Here is a 25,074-nt window from a genome sequence, read left to right on the forward strand (position 1 = left end):
CTAAAAATAGACAAATGCTTCATTTTGATTATTAATTATCCAATATATGGATGTGGAATAAGCATTACAACAAACAATAATGATGTTTCTACATCTATATATATATATATATATATATATATATATATATATATATATATATATATATTCATATCTCTTTCCTTCTATTTTTTTTAGCATATCATGTTATTTAATACATCTTGCACTTTTTTGTTTTCTTTTTACTTATCTTATCCTTACCTCCTGCACTAAAAAATTAGAGTCTACAAATATCATTTTTTCTAAACATATATCGTTAAAAGAGTATATGAGAATACTAATATAATTTTTTGAGCATATTTCTTATTATTAATTGAAATTTAAGAAAATTTATAAACATACGAATAATACTAATTAAATAGAAAAAGGAAGAACTATATAATTACATTATTTCTCAATATAGTAGTTATAGAAGCGTTTCAGGAGGAAAATTGATGGGATTTATGGGTTTTTTTTATTTGACTTTGTTTTGAAAGTCCCGTACCACAACCCATGTGGCTGGATGTGTAGACTCACATCTAATTGTTTTGTACTCTAATACAGTGGGTCATATGTGTGAGAGAATTATATCTGCATGAACTGTATGGTTTGGAGTGAACCCATGTGACTGTTTATATGCTCATGTATCGACACGCATTTGGAAACATAATTGCTTCAAAAAGAATAAAAACAATTAAAATTTAAATTTAATTAATTAGATTCAATAAATGAAAAATGATTTATTTTTGTTTTTATAAAACAAAAAAATCACATGTTAATAAAATAATTACGATAAAAAAGTTTAACACATAAATTTTATTTTATGTTATATATTTTTTTCTCAAGATTTACTTTTAAGTCTTATTTATCGTTGCAATGACACCTTCATGTGTGGGAACATTGCAATTTGTAGGCTATTGGAAAACCAGCGATAAGGTACCGTTTGGAGTTGGCATTGGGGCACAACTGCACAACAAGGACAAAGAAGAGAAATTATGGAGTGATAGGATCACGCGGCCTTAAAAAGTACCTTAATCATACCATATCATAATACTACTCGATCATATTCACGTTCACATAGGAGACAAAGCCAAACATTGTCCTTGTATACCAAAGTCACCAAACAAACTTTCGTTAGTACTTGAAAGTCCATCAACAAAGCCACCGTGTCCCCAGTTGTTGCAAGATTGTCCCTTTGCATATCTCTGATTTTGAAGACTTTCGCTTCTTATTATTCCTCTTTTTTCTTTTTTTGTTTGGCCGACTTTGTTTTTAGATGCTCCTCCCCTTTTCATTTTTAGTACATGTAATACAACGACTAAATAGTTTATCTATTGATATTGTAAAGAGTTTTTATATTGTTATCTAATAATAAATTGCTATGAGTCAAGTAGTAATACAATCACAACAGTTTTACAATCATTCAATCACAAATATGATTTTTTTAGATAATTATTATAAAAGTAAATAAATTTATTTTTAATTAAATAATATTTTAAAACAATTTTACATTATTAATATATAACTTTTTTCTCCACACTTATATATGATTGATTTATTAACATCTAATAATTAATAATTATTCTAAAAATCACATTAATAATATTTCTATTAATATTTTTTACATTAATAATATATAAAAATTAAACTTTGTAATTTTATTATAAACGGAAAATTAGATAAAATCGTTACCTGTAATTAAGTTGTGAAATACATATCTTTCCCTTTTGCTCAAAATCATTGTTGCTTACATATATGTTAAAGATGGACACATGCTCATGCATCCAAGTCTTTCCACGAAATTGATTCTAAAATATTTTATTTCTGCCATGTTTATTTTTTTTTATCCTTGTGAATTATTGACTAGCTACTTATGAGAACTAACATTCTAATACTTATATAGGACTAGTAAATAAATTTTAACACAATCTAGTACTCTTTTGCTTTCCTTCCAACGTTGTTCCTCTCTTAGTTTGCAACCAATGCTGAAGAAACTATAAATTAAAATGGTCCACAGCTAATAAAATATTGAAGACGGTGTAAAAGAAAATATAAGGGGAAAAAAAATCCTATTTGACGTGTCCTATAGTGGCAGAAGAGACAAATGGCCGACAATTAAAAGAGGAAGTAGATGTGGAGTTCCTCTAATGCCCTTGATAGTGGTATTATATTTCGTATAAAGTTACATTATTATAGTGGATCAAATCTCCAAGTTAAACTATTGGATTAGTTATATAACTTTGGCTTTTGCACATATATAATACTAATTATTGTTACCATATTCGCAAGTCATTTTTGGCACTGTGATTAGCAAAAGTCCTAACCCCACCTTAAAGAGCCATGAGTGAGTTTTTGAATTTAAAAGTGATTAATCCCATTGGGCAAACAACTCAATGACTTCATGTTAGTATATTGTTAATTAGTTGTCTAATCAATGCATAGAACCAAATCTCTTTAAGAGATCTCTCTGTCTCTCTAATCAGGTCCACATTTGAAATCCACGTGAAAGTACCGGAAAGAAGACAACTATAATGCTTCTTTCTCTTCTCCAATCTTCTCTTCTTATTTGGATTCGATATATTTTTCGGTAAAAAGGTCATTTGACTAAATTTAATCATTCTTTCGATTTAATTTTAAATTCAAATATGTGTTTGGATTCAATCAAAATTTGATTTTCATTTTCTTATTTTGCTTTGTTTTATATATATATATATATATATATATATATATATATATATATATATATATATATATATATATATATATATATATATATATATATATATATATATATTAAAAAGACAACCTTGAAATTTATGAAATAAAGAATACAGATCGATGATTTAAAGTATCCAATATCTCGATCATACCGTGAATTAATTGTTGAAACAAAAGATAAACATATATAATTTATTTCATATACTGCTAAAAGAGGACCTACATGCACACATCATAACCAGGATAGTTCTAAACAATCAATCAACTAATTTGCTTTGTTGTATTTTATTTAGTTTCTTTAATATGTGCCTATGCGTACTAGCTAGGGAGTCAAAAATAAAAAAAAACCTTAATTATACTATAACTATATATAGAAATTATTTAGTATTTTTAAAATAAATAATACTATTTAGTAAAATATATTTAATACTTTTTAACATGTGCCTACGAACACAAATTAAAAAAATACTTATTAATTTTTAAGGCTTTAAAAAGAATATCCTTTTGTATATATTTCATTTATTCTATACATTCTTTATATATTTAGTGTAAGACATCGAATTCAAATTATATAACAAAGAGAACGTGAGAGATAAAAGAAAATTAAAAAAAAAACTTAAACTTAACTAAATTTATCATGTGCAATTTAGAAAATAAAATTACAGAGAAAATAAAAATTAATGATTAATTTCATATTTATATATTTAACTATCTATCTAAAATTTTCACAAATAAAATTATACATACATATGTATAAGTTTAATTTAAATTAAATCCAAAGTTCAAGTCACTCTTATAAAAAAATAATATTTCCATTCAAACTTTATAATTTATATTAAATTCAATGAGTTTATATAAATAATGATATTTCTACCAATCTTATGTTTGTCAAAGTGAAACTCGATTTGGATTGTTCAAATAAGATATTATATTCGAATATTGTAAATAAAAAAATAAAATTAAGTGAAAAATTTCAACTAAAGATAAATAATAAAGATTAACCATAAATAAAATTAATACATCATTCACATTTATAATATAATAAATTAACAATAAAAACACACTCATTTGTACTAAGTACTTCATAAAATCAAATAATGAATGATGTTTTAAATGTTTTTCTCTTTCTCTCGACACAAACATAATGCTGATAATGACAAATCGAAACATGGTTGGCTGGGCCTTGATTGTCACGTATACGAGTTATAGATAATCCTAACATGGTGTACGTTCACTTTGTCAGTCTGAGTTACTTTTTTTTTTCTCTTTCTAAACCTTAATTTGTTTAATTTCGTGTTTCATCTTATCTGATACACAGCTCTCTTTCACACGCATCCTAAAAGTCGTTTTCCCAAAGCCCAGTTTGCTTTTCTATGCATGCAAGTTGTGTGTGCTACTTATGACCATATGAATGGATCTAAAGTAAGTTTTCTAAAATGAATCAAGCTTGGAGACATATGTTTAGATAAAGAACCAGATTTGGCGTAGTCACTTTTTTAGCACATTCGAATATATAATTATATAACACATTTATAACTGTAGATGAAAATTGAATAATTCATGTTTTAAATGGATGTCTCAAATTTAGTTTATTAAAATAAAATATAATCTGTCTCATTCTTATCTTTTATATTCATATGGCTGAACTTAGATACCAAAAAATTTATAATAATTCATATATATTGTTTAATCAAAATAAGTTAAACTTTTGATTTGATTCTTATCTTAATTTTGAATATCTAAGTGCATGAGTGAGTTACAAAGTGTACTTGCACTAGGTCTCCAACGAATGGGACTAGAAGATATTCCCCCATATATTTCCCTATATTTCATAGACTACGTTGTCCCTTACTTGCCTTTTAGCTTGTGACAACTACAAGCACATATGGTTATTTGAGTTCAATGATTTCTTGCTGGGGGGTTATCTTTCTTTGTACGTAAATATTTGTTGATAGACCATGCTCTAACATGGACTGCGACAACCATCTTTTCACACCCTAATTCCTAAATATTTTGCAGCCCAAAAATTGCTATATAAAAAAAGTTGTCCACTATCTTTGAGTATACGACAGCGAAACACCACTATTCATGGAAACTGGAAACGACAAATTTATGCTGGTGGTTGATGATGTCAGTGATGAATTATGGTCTAGTCAACTGGTTGACACCCTAAAATTAAACCAAAACCACAATGAATTTGGCTCATGTGAGTCGGTGGCATCCACTTGCTTTTATTTAATTGTGAGATATTATTGGTGTCTTAGCTCATTTTCTTTTCTTTTTCTCCTCCCCTGGGTATTTACAAATATGACAAGCCTATCTACAATTCCTTTTATTAGGCATAGGAAATATACATAGAATCTTTCTATAATTGAAAATAAGCCAATGCTACAAAGGAGGAACAATGTTGATTAGTGATAAATTGAAGTTGTCTAATGTTCATTATATCCCAACTTTAACTAGAAATTTGATTTATGTGTTGCAATTAATTGATGAATGTAATTGTGTTGTTTAGTTCACTAATAAATTTTGTGATACTAAGAGGATGTAGCTTGGAGATGTTGATTCGGACAAGTGAGCAATAGGAAAGGATTTAGTATTTTCGAGGAATGACTATGACACTACTAGAAATTATACATTTAACATCGCTAGGTTAACATCAGTTTTAGACAAAATTGATGTTAACACAAATGCGGTGACATACTTATAAATAAGACGAGTTTATTAACATCGATTTTGACAAAACTGATGTTAACATGACCTAGGTAACATCAGTTTTGTCGAAATCGATGTTAACGAGGTTATGTTAACATCGATTTTTAAAAAAAAATCGATGTTGTGTTTTTACTTAAACTAAAACTCAAAACCCTTTTCTCTGCTCACGCTCAATCTCGCAAACCCACCCTCGTCATTGCCATTGTCCCTGACCCCCCACACTGAGTCTCGCAAAGCCACCCTCAAGCTGTCATCACGATCTGGTTGTGTCTGCTGTGACGCTTACCGCCATGTCTTGGTAAGTTTTCTTGCTTCAAAAAAAATTCATGTTGTCACTGCTATTGTCTTTGAACGACGTTCGTTGCTTTCCTTGCATCCATTCCATTGGCACCAAAGCACTCTTTGCTCTTCTTTGTACTCGCAATCATAGGGTAAGTTTTGCTTGTGCTTGCCATTATGTTAACTTGCCTTAATTATAACTTCCCTTAAACTAAGCTTTTAACTTTCCTTAGTTGGTCGCAACCAGCATGTGATCTATTTAGGAAAGTTGTACTTTGACTGTTTCAAGCTTCAGATACCCTGAGACTAGGCTTAGGCCCTTTGATTTGCGCTATATTAGAGGTGAGTGAGCCTATTGGCAATGACCCTTTGTTCTTAGTGATTATTATTTGTGTTGTTGTTTATGAAGCACTATCTAGTCTGAATTTTAATGGATTGCAATAGGATTTCAATGTAAAGGTGAATTTTTTGGAGAATAATTTTCCTTTGATCTTACTTCGTCTGTTGAATTCCTAAGAACAACCAAGTGAGCCTGCAACCCCAATTACACCGCCACCATCAGTAGAACCCAAGCCACAGCCAGTCTCTGCTCCTTCACCAAAGGTAAGCCTTGTGTTAAACTTAAATGTAAACCAAAATATATAATCTTTGAGAATTTAATCTTGATCCTTCAATGTGGACTTTAACCATTTTTGTTTTCTTTGATCAAATTCAACTGTGAAGAATCTGTCAAGAGCAAGAAGAGCTCCAAAATAATTATTGGAACCTCCGTTGTTGCAACTTTAGGAGTTGTACTTGTTATTTCTTTCATCTACAGAAGGAACATTGCGGGTAAAATTATTCTTTTCTTCTCTAACATTTCACTAAACATATGGCAGTATAGCATGGCTCTGTTCTATACTTGCTCTCTATATTTTTTAAATAAAAATTCTGCTATTTGTTAATTCCCTTAACAAGTGCTGTTATTGGTTTTTTAGAGGATCCATTGAAATCTTGGTTATGTGGCTGTATAGTGATCGCCCCCCATTGCAGTTACTTTTTATGCATTTATGTCTCGAGGAAATTTCAATAGGGGTTTACCGGAAAGCGCACCGGGTCGTCAAGTATTTAAAATTTAAACGGATGAATCCGAGTATCGAACACAGGGAACTAATGTTAGCCTGAATTAAGTTCAGAATCGAAGCATTGTTGAGAGAACATGTATAAGTGATAATTTCAAACAAAATGTAAACTAAACTTGTATGCTAAAAACTATAAAATGCAAGGTAAATAAAATGACAACAGTAGGTAGATATGTTCGGTCTTTCTAACAAACAAGCTGATGCATAGAAATATATTTCTCTAATCAATCATGCTCTTGTGTTTTATGTTGTTGCCTAAATTACTAAACCCTCGATCCCTCGTTAGGCGGAATATCCAAGCTTCGTCCGTAGATCCCTCATGTAAGACTACACTCGATTTAGACAACCCTCTTAGGTTTAGACTAACTTAAACTGAGTTTCATTCGCAGATCCTTCATGTAAGACTAGACTCAGCTCAAGTAGCTTACTAAAGTTTAGCCTAATTTAACCTAAGCTTCATCCGCAGATCCCTCATGTAAGACTAGGCCTAAACTAAACAACATTATTGTACAGCATAATTAAAACCAAAACTTAACCCGCAGATCCCTCATGTAAGGCTAAGTTTCAATCCTGCTTCAATCAAGTTCTAAGGCAACAGTACATTTCCCAATGCTAAAGTCACCTAACTATGCACACAAGTGGGTGATCAGACCAAAAGCATACAAACATTAAGCATTGAAGGAAGCATTGAACACAGAAAACATAATCAATTAGATATTAGGTATTTACATCAGTTGTTTATTAGAAATCCCCAACTAAGGTGTTTAGCCAGCCATTACAAAGAAACCCTAACAATAATTGAGATTAAAAGCAGAGAATGATAGTTCCTTACACAAGAAGGGGGATTCCTCCTCTTCTTCTCAGCATCTCACACTTATTCTCTACTCAAATAATCTCTCTCAAATGACAAAACCTAGGCTTCAATGCACAAGCTGCTCCTCCTTTCTGCTTCTAGGGCTCTTTTCCCCAAATAGGCCTTTGGCTGCTCTGGAATTTCTGTGCCCTGACCGTCTGTAGAAGCTGTCATAAAAGTGTCATAAAGATGGTAAAGGTGATACCCTAATTATGCACAAAACAGGCTTTAAATAGGCTTTGAAATCGCGACATTGCTCTTAGCGCCACCCTCGCGCTTAGCACGAGTAAGTGAAATTGGGCTTAGCGCCAGTCTCGAGCTTAGCCTGGCTGAAGGCACCTGCTGCGCTTAGCGCACCGATCTCGCGCTTAGCGCACGGCTTTGTTGCTGATGCTTTGCCAAATTCTCCTTTGCGCTAAGCGCGCTGAAGCTGCGCTTAGCAGTGGATAAACTCTTAGCCCAACTGCTACTTTTTGCAATTCAAAACTTAGCCTCTTTTTCACCTGAAAATGCACAGATTTCATCATTAAATTCAATGGAAATATTCTAGAGACAGCGTTAACCATAAAACAAGATTTATTTACAAAATTTACTCCAAAATGACCATAAATTGGGGATCTATACAAGCTTTGGAAAATGATTTCTATAAAAAAGTTAGTCGTATAAAGCGACTAACATATAGCATGGTTCTGTTCTGTGTCTCTTTAATAGAAATTGATATATATATATATATATATATATATATATATATATATATATATATATATATATATTGTTTAATAACATATAGGCATAAAAAGAAATTTACATTAAACTTATGTTTTCTTTTCCCAGGGAAGTCACTAAAATTGAAGTGTAAACCCACTATAGAATTGAAGTGTAAACCCACTAGGATCAACTTAGTAGTAATAGATTAGGATAAATGCATGAGAATCGTCATTGTTACTATCATAAAAAAATGTTTGTAGATGGTGGCTTTAACAAGGCCATGAATCTCATGGCCGGTTTAGTGATTGGAGTTTCAACTTGCTAACCAGGGCCCATAATTCACTATAAGAAGTACTGACAGAAAGGGGGAGTTAGTTATATAGAGAGAATAAGATTTTTGTCTGTTATATAAGGAAGAAGGTAGAGTCAGGGGTATTTGAAGCTATTGAGGACAAGGTTAGGAGCGAGGCACAATATAGTGGTAGATGCATATGTATTGTATTTGGGAGGAGTGACTATCATTCTAGAGGTTGAGTTGTTGGAGACCTTATGCAAGACTACAAAAATTGGAGAAAGAAGAGGACAAGTTTTTTGGATAATGGTCACAGTACTTTTACACTTAAGGGGTATTAAGTTCTAGATATAAACCAAACTGCAGCTTCGCGTCAAATAATATGAGACATGGAATAGTTGGTGAGAACACCTTGTTCTTGTCAATGATAATGCAACCAAGGTTCTTCCTATAGAGGACAAGAACTAAAGCATATCCTTCATAAGCATCACTCTTTTTTTCCTAGAATGGTCAATTTCTTAGGATGTTAAAGGAGTAAGAAGCTTCCTTTGCCTTAATGGATAAAGACTATGGAAAATTGGCTCGAAGCACCTGCTCCACCAAAGAATTACCATAATTGATCGACAATATTGGTTGTCCAAGCTTTTGAGGCACTAGTTTGAAGTTGTGTATAAACCTAGTCCTGAAAGACAAGATCTCATGAGCCCTTTCAAGAATGGATGATAAATGATAATTCTGAATTGGGAAACATAATATTGCAGATCAAGACTATGTGAATGGCTTCCCATGGCCACCAAGATCATACACTTACAGCTTCTGCAGAAAGGAGTTTAAGTCTGCTTAGGCACTTGGTGGACACATGAATGTTCATAGGAGGGATAGGCCAAGGTTGAGGCAGTCATCACCCCTAATTCATGAAGTTCAAGGTCAAGCTGCTGGCCCTATAAGGCTCAACCTTAATCTTGATCCTAACAATAACTCAGCCTCATCTTGATGGGTGCAAAATGTTGAAGAAGGGTGAGATTCTTAGGATAGACTTGGAGATAGGTTTGCCTACAGGTTATGATTTGGATCTGGAGCTTCATTTGGGTACTACTTACTCTTAGGTCACACGGTTAGTTAGGTATGAAGAAAGAAACATGTGTAGCAGTTATTATTATCATATTTCTCTATGTTAATTTACAAGTTAAGGTTTAATAGGCAGTGAAAAGATTCGATGGTAATCCCTTTAATTTGAAGTAGGTAGGGTCATATCAAATGGAAATGTATCTATACTAACCATGTTCAACATCTTAGGGCAGTCAGTCAATATACACGAAAACCATCAAAGGACCAAACCAACTCAGCTAGAAGCTTAAGTTATTAGTTGAAGATTAATGCCTAGTTGATATCGGCAAGGTTGTTATTGGACCAATACCAGAATTAGTGCTGCTTAGTTCCTTTTCTTTTTATTAGTGCTACTTAAAAATCAAATTAATTAGTGGTTCTTAGTTCCTTTTCTTTTAATTAGTGCTGCTAAACAATTTGCCATTGTGTGCTATTGGATAATTACTAACATTATACACTATTTAACAATAGCAACTTTTCCTAACATCTATTTTCAATTGAACCATCAATATTTCACCCAAACTAGATTATTACCAAGAAGTACTGATGTAGAGTTGTTTCACCTTGATTAGTAGTTTCAAATTGTAGTCTTTGATATGTATTTTTGGTACTCTATTTACCATACATTTTAATTAAAAAGCATTTACTAATTATTAGCCCAGTTAGCAAAAACTCTGTTTAATAGGCATTTACTAAAAAGCATTTCCTAATTCCTTCGCTCCAACCTATGGTTTTTGGGCAATCAATGGAACCTTGAACTTAAATTCCTCGTTACACGCAACATCTCAACTACCTAGGGTTAGTGTTCTTCAGTTCAAGCATCCCTTTTGAAGTAGGCATTGCTATCTTGGCAACAACATTAAGCCTTGATGAGTTGGAAGTTAGGGGAAGTATTGATGCTTCAACTATGATCTTGAAGTCATCAGTTATGCCAATAATTTGGGGTGGATCAGGGAGCCTATTTTGTGGCTTTGAGTCCACCAAAACTGCTTGCCAAGGGTTATCTTGCATTTCATGCACTATTGAAATGTTGAACCTTCTCAACTGTTCTTTTGGCCCTATGCTGTAGAAGCAAGCTTCATGATTAATCAAGATTGATTCAAAGAAGTTTTGATGATAACAAAGGTGATGACAAAAAGCTCAAAGGTCAAGAACACTTCATGATAACAAAGATGATGATCTCAACAATCAAAGAATAAGTTCAAGATTGAATCAAGAACACTTCAAGGTTCAAGAGGAAATTTGATTTCAAGAAACAAGAATCAAGAGAAGACTTAATCAAGATAAGTATGAATTTTTTTTTTCAAAAACTGAGTAGCACATGGATTTTTCTCAAAACTTGTTTACCAAAGAGTTTTTACTCTCTGGTAATCGATTACCATATTGTTGTAATCGATTACCAGTAGCAAAATGTTTTTGAAAAAGTTTTCAACTGAATTTACAACGTTCCAATTGATTTCAAAATGTTGTAATCGATTACAATGTTTTGGTAATTGATTACCAGTGTGCTTGAATGTTGAAATTCAAATTCAAATGTGAAGAGTCACATTCTTTCACAAAAAAAAGCTTTGTGTAATCGATTACACTGATTTGGTAATCGATTACCAGTGATAGTTTCTGAACAAATCAAAAAATGTAACTCTTCAAATAGTTTTTGACTTTTTCAAATTGGTTTTAAGTTTTTTCTAAAAGTCATAACTCTTCTAATGGTTCTCTTGACCAGACATGAAGAGTCTATAAAAGCAAGACTTTGTTTTGCACTTAAAATCAATCATTCTACACATCTATTTTTTCCAATTCATTCTTTACACAAGCAATTTTTCCACATTGATTTATGAGTCTCTTTGAACTTCTTCTTCTTCTTTCTTGTGCCAAAAGCTTTCCAAAATTTTCTGGTTTTCTAAACCTTGAAAACTTGTGCTATTCATTCTTTTCATCTCTTCTCCCTTTGCCAAAAAGAATTCGCCAAGGACTAACCGTCTGAATTCTTCTTGTGTCTCTCTTCTTTCTTTTCCAAAAGAACGAAGGACTAACCGCCTGAATTCTTTTGTGTCTCCCTTCTCCCTTGTCAAAGAATTCAAAACGACACGGTCTGAGAATTCTTTTGATTCTTCCCTTTCCCATATACAAAAGATTTCAAAGGACTAACCGCCTGAGAATTCTTTTGTATCCCCATTCACAAAGTTTCAAAGGTTTAACCGCCTGAGATCTTTGTCTTAACACATTGGAGGATACATCCTTTGTGGTACAAGTAGATGGTACATCTACTTGGGTTTGACTGAGAAAAAGAGAGGGTACATCTCTTGTGGATCAGTTCTAGTGGAGGGTACATCCACTAGGTTGTTCAAAGAGAACAAGGGAGGGTACATCCCCTGTGGATCTTTGCTTGTAAAGAAATTTTATAAGGTTGAAAAGAAATCTCAAGGACCGCAGGTCGCTTGGGGACTGGATGTAGGCACAGGTTTTTGCCGAACCAGTATAAAACTCTTGTGTGTTTGTCTTCTTCTTCCCTACTCTTTTAATTTCCGCTGAGCATTTTAATTTCCGCTTTTACTTTTTTATCTTCTACTCCTTATTCACTTAACAACATAGTAAAAGCCTTGGAAGTGTAAATTTTTAACTAGTAAAGGTTTATGAATAATTAATTCAACCCCCCTTCTTAATTATTCTGAGGCCACTTGATCCAACATATGCCACTTAGCATCATAACTTGAGGGCTACCTAATGCACCTGCTACCAAAATGGCATCACCCTTTGAACTTGAATTCTTGGTGTTGTTTATGTATGCTTCATAGGTTTCATCGAAGGTGTCGTTACTCTGGACGAACCTTATACCCTTGGCTCTAGTTTCATTCATTTAACCTACAACATTTGGGTGGTCAAAATTGAAGATTGAATTCTAAATTGGTGAGTGAAAAATGCAAGTTAGGCTCTATTCAGATAAACTTTTCTATAAATATTTATAGGAGAAGAAAATAAGAATGTAAAATGAATTGAATTCTTTTCATAAGTCATAATTGATGGATTTCTCATGAGATCTCATTTGGAGATAATGTTATGGTATGCTTTATTTTATTTCATTATATATTTTTGTTTTCTTAGAAAACTTAAGGAGGTCCAAGTGATAGAAGTTAAATTAATTCGTTACACAGACCAGCAATGGTCAGCTGATAGAAAACTGATATAAGGAGCTCCTCTCTTTAGGGAATAAAAACGAACATTTTGGAAGAGGCTGCTATGAACAAACCAAGGAAGCCTTTTATACCATAACTAATATCTAATTTATATGATTAGATACTCAGAAGACTGTCATCTACACTAATATAAAACCCAACAAGTTCCTACCTACGTAAATGGGTGCTAAATATTGATGGAGAAACCATAAAAGGGTACTCAAAATGATAGCAGTTTCTATAATCAACAGGATGAGGAGCTGCTCTAACAACCAAAGCCCTCAACTCACATGGTTTACAACTTCATATCATGAAAATTTTCCATGTTCCCTAGGTGCATCCTGATTTAACGATAAGGAACTTGTTAGGCTATTGCTAATCATCATATTATTTTGCAATTATTGCCTAAAACAATTTCCCGATGCGTGGAACTTGTTCCAATTTGTAATGTATTAGCATTGCTTCCCCTTAACATTCCTTGCAAAGAAATTCTAGTGCTTCTAATCAAGCCTTATGGATTCTAAAAACAAAACAGGAAAAAGCAACAAATAATTTTAAATAAAGTAGTCCCAATAGCATTCTGTAGACAAGGTGACATTCTTACCTTCAACCCTGCTAATCACATACTTTCTTCCTCCCAATATACCTGTCCACTTAAAAATATAAGATTAACCAGCCCATAAACATTAGTACAATAAGTTACTTATATGCTAATCACATCCTTTCTTCCTCCCAATATACACGTGTTATGTGGTTTGGTAGGGATGTGCTTATCTGCAATGGTTGGTGCTCTGTCTCTCTAGTTGAATACCCACTAGACAAAATTGCAAGGCCATTTTTGCCTTCAATTATTAAATTACTACTGTCTTTTATGTATATAGTTGTTACATCAACTATACAATACAATAGTAACTTATTATTACTGTCTCTTCCGACATAATCTAAATAAAATAATACAACTCAAGCATTGCCTCTCCTAGATCAATCATTTTTAATTCGTTACTCTCCATTGTGACTTAAGTCTATGATTATCCACTTATCAATCTGAATAACATTTAAACTAAAACATTTCAGTAGAAAGTATAAGTTTTGAAGGGCTATTGAATTTTTATAACCTTTATATACATCCTCTTGTCTGTTTAATAATTTCATAGGTAAGCAAGAAAGAAAGGGGGCAAAATTCTCTGTGTCACCTTTTGATTTTAAAAGAGGCCACTTATAATGAACATTAATGCCTATAAAATTCTGGCCTAATCAAAGCCAGCTACAAAATCAATAAAAATTGCATAAAATAAGATCGTCAAACTTTTCCAGACAAGCAACCTTAGGGAATTCATTCCAAACTATTATTATACAAGTGGACTCAACTGTGCAAAGGTTGATATTTAACATGAAACTGGTGCACACACAAATTCACTCAACTGCCACCTTAATTGCAATACCAACAAACTAGAACAGATTAATGAATAGATAACATAAATTAATAGTGTCGCAGCTGAGAAAAGGGACTTGCTCAAAGTGCCATCTTATCCTGCAAAGCTGCCAATTCATCTTCCTCGGTAGTGGGCTTCGAAGACACAGAGCGAGTGGGTTGTAGCCCAGCTGGAACATGCACTGTAGCAGTTGGAGCTGTAGTTGCAGGCTGAAGAAGCTGTTCTTCCAATTCAACACCCTCTAGGTCTTCAAGTTCTACTTCCAATTTATCCTGAATAGCAACCAAATTCAGATTTTAGAATGATGCCCAGATATGTCACATACTTTGTAGTTATGCTCAATAACTAAAAAGATAAAAAATTTCTCATTTTCATAAAGTACAAATAAAGTTAAAATTTGAGAAAATGACCTCATTAAAGTAAGTAGTTGCACCAATTGGAGTAGACAATGCTACCTGAATTTGTTTCATGTTCTCTGTTTGTTCGTTGATCTCGTCCACAGTCTTCTCAACATCATCTATATTCCTCAAAATTAAATACCGAAACTCAACAATGTCACAATCAGCAGCTCATTAAGATGCATTAAACATCACAACTGTATATCCGTTACTCATTATCATACTCATTTGCCAGAACTAGAGTAGAATGGCTGCTAGAACTAGAAAACCCAGGAACTGATCCATCCAATCCTCAAAAATAAAATATAAAAAAATAGATAAAAAATGGAAACACCAATCCTGAACAAGTTGACCCATGTGAACTAGTCATGGCTCACGGGACAGATAGAACAGGTCCCTTTTATTTTCTTTTGAAAATTTTTAAAAACTTTCTTTATATCATTTGATTATTTAGTTCCCAATTTATATCTTAAAGACAACAAAGAAAGAATAGGTGGTAGTTTAAGGTGTTTGTTTTAGGCTTTGTTTGGATGTGTTGATGATGAGGGGTGCAAAGGGAGGTTGTGGTATTTATAGGTGTGTTGTCAATCAGTTGACCACTGCTCTCTGTAACTAATATACAACTCTTTTTTTAATTGCACCCCTTGTACTTATAGGTCTTTGAAATATGATATTGTATGACTCAAATTCTGATAGAAATAAACCTATTAGGAAGGTTTACGAGAGGAGGTGCAAGGCACCTAGTAGAAGTAACAATAGGATACTTTGAAATATGATATTGTATGACTCAAATTCATATCTAATGTTTTTGGGAATGATGATTGATGTAGGTGGTCTTTCAGTTATTTATTGGATTGTTGCTTTGATTTTGGACTGTGCTGCTGATCATCACAAGTATAAATATTTGTTACCAATGTTTTTATTACTTGTTCACTGTCATTAATGACAATTGATATATGTTATGTAAATTATGTTCATGATGAGTGAACCTTAGATTCCTGTTTGAGATTGAATGCAATGATTCTTGCAGACAATTTGCATTAATCATTGTATTCAATCTTGAATTGTCCGTTTGGATAGTTTGGGGAGACTGATATTTTTATGGTAGATTCATGCGTTGAGGTTAACATTATTTTGTTTAATTTGATGAAATTTCATTACAAAGAATTTCTAGTTATTCTCTGAGTGCATACTGGATTATCGGGGAATTAATCTCACCGATTTCATGTAGTGTACTTAGAGACCAATGCGAAATGTTGCCGAAATTTTGTCAAATTTAACAAAATAAAATTAACCTTGACGTATGAAGCTACCATAAAAAAATGTCGTCCTGAATGAGATAGGGCCACACCTATAATAAAAAAGTGAGATTTTCATGCATCAAATAACTTTGTGAGTATCACAGAGTTATTATTTAGATGGATCGAAGTTGGATGAACGAACGTCGCATGAGCCCTGCATATGAGGAAGGCGTTGATCAGTTCTTGCAGTTTTCTTCCGAAAGAAGTCGACTAGATGAGGACGAGAAATATTTTTTTCCTTGCATCAATTGTTTCAACAGGAGACGACAAATGCTGGACGACATACAGGAGAATCTGTTGTGTGATGGGATTAAGAAGAATTACACCACGTGGATATGGCATGGTGAATTAACAGACATGTAAAGAGGGTCTCAATCTTAACCATTTAGACAAGAGTCTTTTTAGCAAGCACATGCCCTTATGTATGATACATTGCAAACTAATTCAAAGAAGCCTTTGTATTCGGGGTGCAAGAATTCCTTGACGTTGTTGTCAGTGGTGTTAAGTCTGGTTAATGTGAAGACTAGATATGGGTGGAGTGACAAAAGCTTTAGTTCACTACTTCAAGTAGTGCACGATATGCTTCTAGAGGAAAACACGTTGCCTAAAAGTTACTATCAGGCCAAAAAAGATACTGTGTCCAATGGGTATGGAGTATCAGAAGATTCATGCTTGCCCAAATGATTGCATACTGTACAGACATGAATTGCAAGAAATGCCCTAGGTGTGGGGTATCACAATACAAAGTGAAGGATGATGACGACTGTAGTAGTGACGAAAACTCAAAGAAGGGCCCCCCAGTGAAGGTGTTGTAGTATCTTCCCATCATTCCAAGGTTTAAGCGTCTATTTGCTAATGGAGACGACGCAAAAGACCTTATATGACATGCAAATGGGAGAAACTGTGATGGAGTGCTTCGTCATCCAACTGATTTCACCTAGTGGAAGAAGATTGATCATTTGTATCTGGATTTCGGTAAAGAGGCAAGAAATCTTAGGCTTGGAATAGCTAGTGATGGAATGAATCCATATGGCAGTTTAAGCACTCAACACAAAGAACGTTAGTACCAATGACATGATTATGCTTAATTAAACTGAAATAGCCATTACCAAAATTAAAAGAGTATCCAGTAACATCAAGTTTAGATAATGAAACTAAATTTCTAGATAAACTAGGTACGTAAAGAGTTTCCAGTAAATCTAAATGATCTCCAGTGTCAAGTTTTAAATAATAAGTCTTAACTACTTATACTGGAGCTTTCACTTTATTCCCCATGAAGACAAACTTCTCATTTGGGCTTATGGTTTGGATTGTAAGTAATCTCTACATAGCATTAGAAACATGAGTCATACATCCAGAATTAATCCATCATGTATCATGGGAAACTTCAGTTAAGTTTGATTCAAAACATACATGAGCATTAAGCTCACTTTTCTTTTCAAACCAAGACTTGCACTTTAGGTAATCCTTCTAGAAATGTCCTGATTTCCTACAAAATTGACAATTATTTCCCTTTGATACCTTCCTCTGGATTTGTAAAGAGTATTGATCTTTAATTACCCTCTGCCTTTATCATGCTTCTTCATAAATTTCTTTCCAGCTCCTTGATTCCCTTGGTGGCTTACATAATGGACTGAGTGACTTCCTTGATTCTTAAGCCTCATTTCTTCCTGAACTAACATACTGTGCAATTCATGCACATTCCATTTATCTTTCATGGTATTATAGCTCATTTAGAACGGGCCAAACTTAGACAATAATGAGTTTAAAATAAACTGAACAAGAAAGTTCTCATTCATGGCCATTATATTCCCAAGGCCTTAAGTCTTGCTGCAATATTTGTCATCTCAATGACATGTTCATACATAGTACGTGAACCATCAAACTTCATGGTGGCCAATATACTCATTAATATCCCAGCAACAGACTTATCAGCTGTTTGAGAGCGCTCTCCCACTAATCACATAAACTTTTTAACACTTTCGATTTTAGGGAGAGTTATCTTAATATTGTTTGCAACAGTCATTCTCATTTACATTAGGTTGAGTCTATCCGATCTTTCCCAATCTTTGTAGTGGGTTTCTCTTCATTGCTACTAGCATCAATAATAGTAACAAGCTTCTCTTCCAACATAGCAAGACCATGATCCAAAACACTGAGGTGAAATTGGACTTGCTTATTTCTGTCAGAGAAGTTAAGCCCATTAAAATTGGCAAAGATGATACATAAGAATCCAATGAATTCAAAACAAGTATTACATAATAAAATTCACATAAGTGTTTTGAGACATAAAATACATGTCATACATATGATTCATTCAAATAACGGTCAATGTATATTGATGTTCTTCTTTGGGTGATACACCAACACACAACATATAAACATAGTGATGCTAATAAAAATTCTTAACATTATTTGGCAATTAAATATGCACCAATTAGTAGTATCTATTTCCTTTGGGCATATAAATAAAACTAATGATACACACAAATCGCCTACAATTATATTCATTAATTATAAGAACAACTAATCAAGCTTTGGGTGATCCATAAATGCCTTATAACAATGAATTTCAATTACCCATAAACCAATAATCATATAATTTAATATCCATTATTCTATGAGTAATTGAAATAATCATTAATTTGAAATTAAATAACCTTACAAATTTGGCCACTTTGGTGACTAAAAAATTCAACATACATTTAACTCCAACCAAATATAATTAAAATAATCATTAATTTGAAATTAAATAACCTTACAGATTTGACCACTTTGGTGACTAACAAATTCAACAGACATTTAATTCCAACCAAGTATAATTGAAATAATCATTAATTTGGAATTAAATAACCTTACAAATTTGGCCACTTTGGTGACTAACAAATTCAACATACATTTAATTCCAACCAAATATATATGATCTGCACATACTTATTGCTATTAACAATTCATAGTCATTCTATTAATTTTATTCCAGGCCATAAAATAATATTTGCATTTATTTGTGTTTTGCATTCAAACACATTCAAAGGAATATGTAACATATACATATTTATTGCTACCAATAATTTCAAAACATTCACATTAATTTAATTCTAAGATATAAACTTTCAATCCTTCAATAACATTCAACAATAACATTCGGAAAAAAAAAGGGCTACTGGGATTGGAAATAGCAAACAAAGGTTGCAAATAGAAATTTCCAAAATTTCCTTACTTCTCTACAACCAACGTACTCGTGTGGCGCAGCTTTTCAAAAGTTTGAATTAAAAGGAACCTGTAGATGCTTTTTAAAACAATTCATGCACCGAGCATATAGGGGCCGAAGAAGAATTGACTTTCTCACATTACAAAATAAATTACCAATACCAGCCACCATTATCATCCAATCAAATCAGATTGCACAAAATATAAATTTGAAATCTTTCTTCAAATTTAATATATATAATTCAAAGTATTTACTATATATTAATATTACAAGTTTTTTTTTTATTGAACACGATCAGAATAATATAATTTTATGCATTCATACTTGTGATTTGAAAAACAACTTAATTTATATCCTTTTCAATATAAGATTTCATACTTGCAATGGAAAAAAAAACCTCTAAATTTCATAATTAGGGTTGATGCATAATTGGAAGAAATTAAATTATCTCTACATTTCATAATTAGGATTCATACATATTAAATCATTCTTGAAAAATCATAAATTTCATAACCGTTGCTCTGATATCACATGTAAAATCTTAAGGGGTTTCCTAGACTATCAATTATAGGAAACAACAGGATCTTGAAACCTATGATTCTCACAAATAATCAATAAACAATAGATAATGATGTGTACCTTTCTCCATAGGAAGACTTGTACCTTTCTCCATAGGCAGTTTTCTCCGGTGCACTTTGATTTCCTTGGAAGAGGAGAGAAATAAGATTTTCACTTCCTTAGACTTTTCTTCTTTCTGCCTCTCTCTCCATTCGTAACTGTGAGTGAGAGAGAACACTTTTCTGTCAGAAAGGGGATCTTATTTTACGTTAGTGGGTATTAATCCCTTTTATAACCACTACTCCCATCACGTAGCAGTTAACTCTATAAATTTCTCTTATTAACCCCAATTATAATTTAGTTCTTAATTATTAATTATTTATTTATTAATCCTTACATAAGTTACATATCTCTCACATAAAACATTAATTCTAACATAATAAATAGTGTTACGATGTGTTTTTTTTTTTATTGTTGCTAATGTGACTTTTGTTGTTGGGAAGCTCTTTTAGGTGGGGTAATATTTATAAATTCGTGTATCACTATCGGTCATCTTATTTGTCACATCCTGTACTAAATTCTAATATTAATAGTACTTTTTGTTTGTGAAAAGAAGGAAGCCTGCTTATATTTTATGAGAATAATTAAGAATTGGGTGAAAGCCAATAAATATTTTTTCTTATGAAAATGGTTTTTCAAAATTTTGTTCTTTTAAATTTTTTTATAATTTCTTCCACATTATATGATTAATTTTTATGACTAAATTTTTGTCAAATTATTTTTGTCATGTTTACGGTGTTACACATTAGCTTTTGGAATTGGTAAACGTATGAGCAAATATTCAACTAACTTTTACCTCCAAGTGCAATTTTTTTTTGTTAGTTAACTAGTTGATTTATCTTTTATAAGATCCTATCTAAAAAGCATTTATGTGGAAGTGAAGAAAGACAAAAACCAAAACTAGAGGAAGATTTAATAAAATTACAAAGAGGGGCCATTGATAAATTTGTTTTTAAAAATATAGGTTCTCATGAAAATTTAGATCAATTAAATGAAAATTTGAATAATAAAAATCCTGTGAGTGAGGGTGAGAATGAGTTAATGATTTAAGTGAGAGTTAATGATTTAATTGAGTCTAATGATTTGCCAAATGCATCAAATAAGGAAAATTTTGGCACTGATGAAGAAGAATTCATTTCTCCTTTAGATATTTATGATCCTAGAAAATGGGATAACCGATAACAAAGGAAAAGACACTTTAGTTGAAAAAATGGCCTATAAGATAAGCACATGTTGTTTTTCCTAAGGATAACACTTCTAGGCATCTTCTTATGCTTATTATTATAAAAAAGTTGAGCAACTATGAGACTAGTTATAGAAAATGGTTGGTTTACTCAAAAATATGTTGACAAAATATATTGTTTTTGTTATAAGTTGTTCAAATATGAAAATAACAAAAGTTTGCTTGCGAATGAGGGCTTTATAGATTGGAGACATATTAGTGAGAGACTTAAACAATATGAGAATAGTTTTGAGCATATGAATATTTGGAATGAATTGAGAGAAAGATTGGATACGAATCAAACAATTGATAAAACTTGCAACAAGAAGTTATGAAAGAGAAAGAGCGTTGTAGAAAAATTTTATTTGGAATTTATATAATTATAAAATGTCTTGTTAAACATAATTTGACTTTTTGAGGATCAAATAAAAAATTATATAAAGATAATAATGGTAATTTTTTAGGATTAATTGAAATGATTGCCAAATTTGATTTGATAACGCAAGATCGTATTAGACGCATTCGTAATAGTCAAATTCATTATTATTATATTGGGCATAAAATTCAAAATGAGTCATATCTTTTTTGGCCTAGTGTTAGAAGTTCTATCATAAAAATCATTAAAGAAGCAAAACATTTTTTTTGTAATTCTTGATTGTACCCCTGATGTGAATCATCAAGAACAAATGACTTTGATAATACGATGTGAAAATAAGTCAAATAATAAAATAAAAATTGAAGAGTACTTTTTAGAATATTTAAAAGTGGATGACAAATCTGGATTAGGGTTTTTTAATGAATTGCAAAATATGTTGAAGTCTCTTGATCTTAAAATGTTGATGATGTAAAGGGTTAGAATTATGATCATGGTTGTAATATGAAAGGAAAACACCAAGGAGTTTAAAAAAGTTTTTTTGAAATAAATCCTAGAGCATTATATATGCCTTGTGCTTGTCATAATTTTAATCTTACTCTTAGTGATATGGCTCATTCTTGTGTTAAAGTTGTTTCTTTTTTTGGAGTTGTTCAATGCATATACTCATTATTTTTTAGTTCTCCAAAAAGATGAAAATTTTTGTTTGATAATGTTCTTGGGTTAACTGTAAAATATTTGTCTAATACTCGTTGGGAGAGTCGAATTAAGAGTGATAAAGCTATTAGATTTCAAGGTCCTCAATTAAGATTTGCTTTGTTGGAATTGTTTAAATCTGTGATGATGTCAAGTTAAAGAGTGAAGCGGGGAATTCAGTTAATGTAATTGAGAGTTTTAAGTTTTTGTTTGGTATGATTATTTGGTATGACATCTTATTTTCTATTAATATGGTGAGCAAGAAATTGCAATCTAAGTCTATGTGCATTTACAATATCAAAAAGCAAATATAAAGTATTTTGTTGTTTTTTGAAAAATATAGAAATGAAGGTTTCACATCTAGTATGGATGTCACTAAAAGTGTTGCACTTGAGATGGATGTAGAGCCAATTCTTTCAACAAAATATCTTGTTATTAGGAAAAATCAATTTGATAAGAATAATCAGGATGAAGAAATTCAATCAGTTGCCAAGTCATTTAGAGTTAATTATTTTTTAGTTGTTATAGACATGACAATTACTTCTTTAAAGAATATATTTGAGCAATTAAAAACATTTGAAAGTATTTTTGGATTTTTATTTAATTCAAATAAGTTAAAGTTTTTAGATGATGATGATAATAAATTGAGGGAACATTGTGCTTGTGTCCACTCAACCTTTTCTAAATGCAGTTTATCAGAGATATTGATTCAGAAGATTTTTTCTTCGAATTGAATTGACTTTGCTTGATAACTTATTGTCAGCCATTGAAATTCTTTAACTTTGTATGTGACTGTAACATCAGTTGAAGTAAGTTTTTCTAAATTAAAATTAAAATTAATAAAAATATACTTGAGGTAATCAATGTCACAAGAAAAATTGACTAGTTTGACAATGCTATCTATTGAAAATGATATGTTGAAAAATATTAATATTAATGTTATTATTAATGATTTTGCATCTCGAAATGTTCAAATATATGAATTTTTTACAATGATTTGTGTGTATTTTGTCTTGTAGTTGATAGGCGAGACGTCAAAGGTATCAATGATGAAGGATGGTGTAGGAGTTGATTGAAGAAAAATTATGAGACCTCTTTTTAAAATACTTGTTATTTTAAATGAAATTATTTGTGTTTTTTTTTTTTGGGTTATATGTTTACATATTAAAATTTGTATACAAATAGGGACCCTCTTTAAAATGTTTGGACCGGCCCAGAGTTAATGTTTCACAAAACACAAAAGCTACTAACATATAGAGTAGTCAATATCCAAGTTACCTTATTAAAATCTCTCCTAAATTAATTTTCAGTAAATTGTCCCTCAATGTACTCTTTAATTAGTGTTGGCCAGCTACAGAGATATTCATAGATATTAAAAAATAATATTATAAGGCGCGACTTAAGCCAAGCCCCAAACAATAATCATTATAAGGCAAAACACCTAAATATTGAGATATATACATGCAAGTTCATATAGGAATCAACAGATACGACATAACCTGAAAAATAAAATAAAATAATCCACACAATGAAGACATGATAAAATAACAAAATCCATATAGTATTTGACCACTTAAGGAATGAACACTAAAATGAAACTTGTAACAGTAGAAAAATTGGATGGATGGATGGTTTGTTTGGAAGCAGAACTTGCAGAAATCGACAGGCCTGAAAGCACCTGATGGCCTTATGTGGAAGACCATTTTGGATTGCCATCCGGCAGCTCCCATCACCATGTCTGGAACATGCTACAACAGGTCAGTACTACTGCACATGTCTTGGTCTTAATGTCTTAACAAGCTTTCTGCTTTCTCCATTCATAATATCACTCATTCTAACCTTACTAATGAACTAAGTGGCAAAGGAAACATCATCTTCTACCTGTAATTAACTTTGATCTATCTTTAAGAAGTTTTTAATTTCCAGTTTTCTCAGCAATAACACTCCAATAATTTCAACTTTTTAATTTATGATGATTCATGGACCAACTAACTTTTCATGATTCATATAATCATAGAGCATAAAACCAGAACTTGTCAAAAACATAATACTACTAATTATTTTAATTTTAATAACAGGTTATATAACTGATTTTAGATATAATTAGTTATATAACTAGTTATATTCATAAATGATTATATAACCGATTTTTAAAATCAATAGCCAGTTATGCCAAATTATAACGATGCAAAACTAGTTATGGTTATAGTTATTATAACCACTTATAATTCAGTTATTTATTAATTATGATTATTTAAATAACCAAAACGATGAACACTCCTAAATAGTGCTATCTATACCAACTTTTAGACATATTTGTCAATCTTCTTAGATTCCCTATACTTGCGAAGAAAGTGTCTGAGCACATGCATTCTCCTCATCCAAAGGATTTTAGTGGGGAAGCCTTTCCTCCCTTGTACCCTTAACCGTATCTAGTAGCATTCAGGCAAACACTATAAGTAATCACACATTTCCTCCCTATGCCCACCACTAAATGATCCATATCAACTTTAATGTTTCGCAAAACTATTAGATTGATCAATCCAATTATCAAAATGGCAAACAACTCAGTAAATCATAACAATATCATAATAAATACATAAATAACAAACGAGGCGAGGAACATAACAATAATTTATAAGATTAATTAGTTAAAAACTAAGGGTGGTTAGTTCTAAGCACATGGTTGGTCAATGGGCTGCTTAAGCCAGGAAAAGTTTACATTTGAATGCTATGTTATTTATTTTTTATGTTTGCATATTAACGTTCAAATATCAAAACTAGTGCATGTTAACCTTAATCCACGTCCAATATCTTAAATTTGCAATAAAATAAGTA

General features: G+C 31.7%; 1 protein-coding gene across 1 annotated transcript; it reads right to left on the minus strand.

Moving 5' to 3' along the window:
* Positions 1–14,497: 14,497 nt before the first annotated feature.
* Positions 14,498–23,972, minus strand: LOC114391716 (vacuolar protein sorting-associated protein 32 homolog 2-like). The gene is made up of 3 exons (XM_028352681.1): positions 23,915–23,972; positions 14,828–14,934; positions 14,498–14,689 (listed from the first exon to the last, which is right to left on the minus strand). Exons 1-3 carry the CDS (start codon positions 23,970–23,972, stop codon positions 14,498–14,500), a joined length of 357 nt encoding a protein of 118 aa, XP_028208482.1.
* Between the last annotated feature and the right edge of the window lie 1,102 nt (positions 23,973–25,074).

This window comes from Glycine soja, chromosome 17, assembly GCF_004193775.1.
Source record: "Glycine soja cultivar W05 chromosome 17, ASM419377v2, whole genome shotgun sequence".
NCBI lineage: Eukaryota > Viridiplantae > Streptophyta > Magnoliopsida > Fabales > Fabaceae > Glycine > Glycine soja.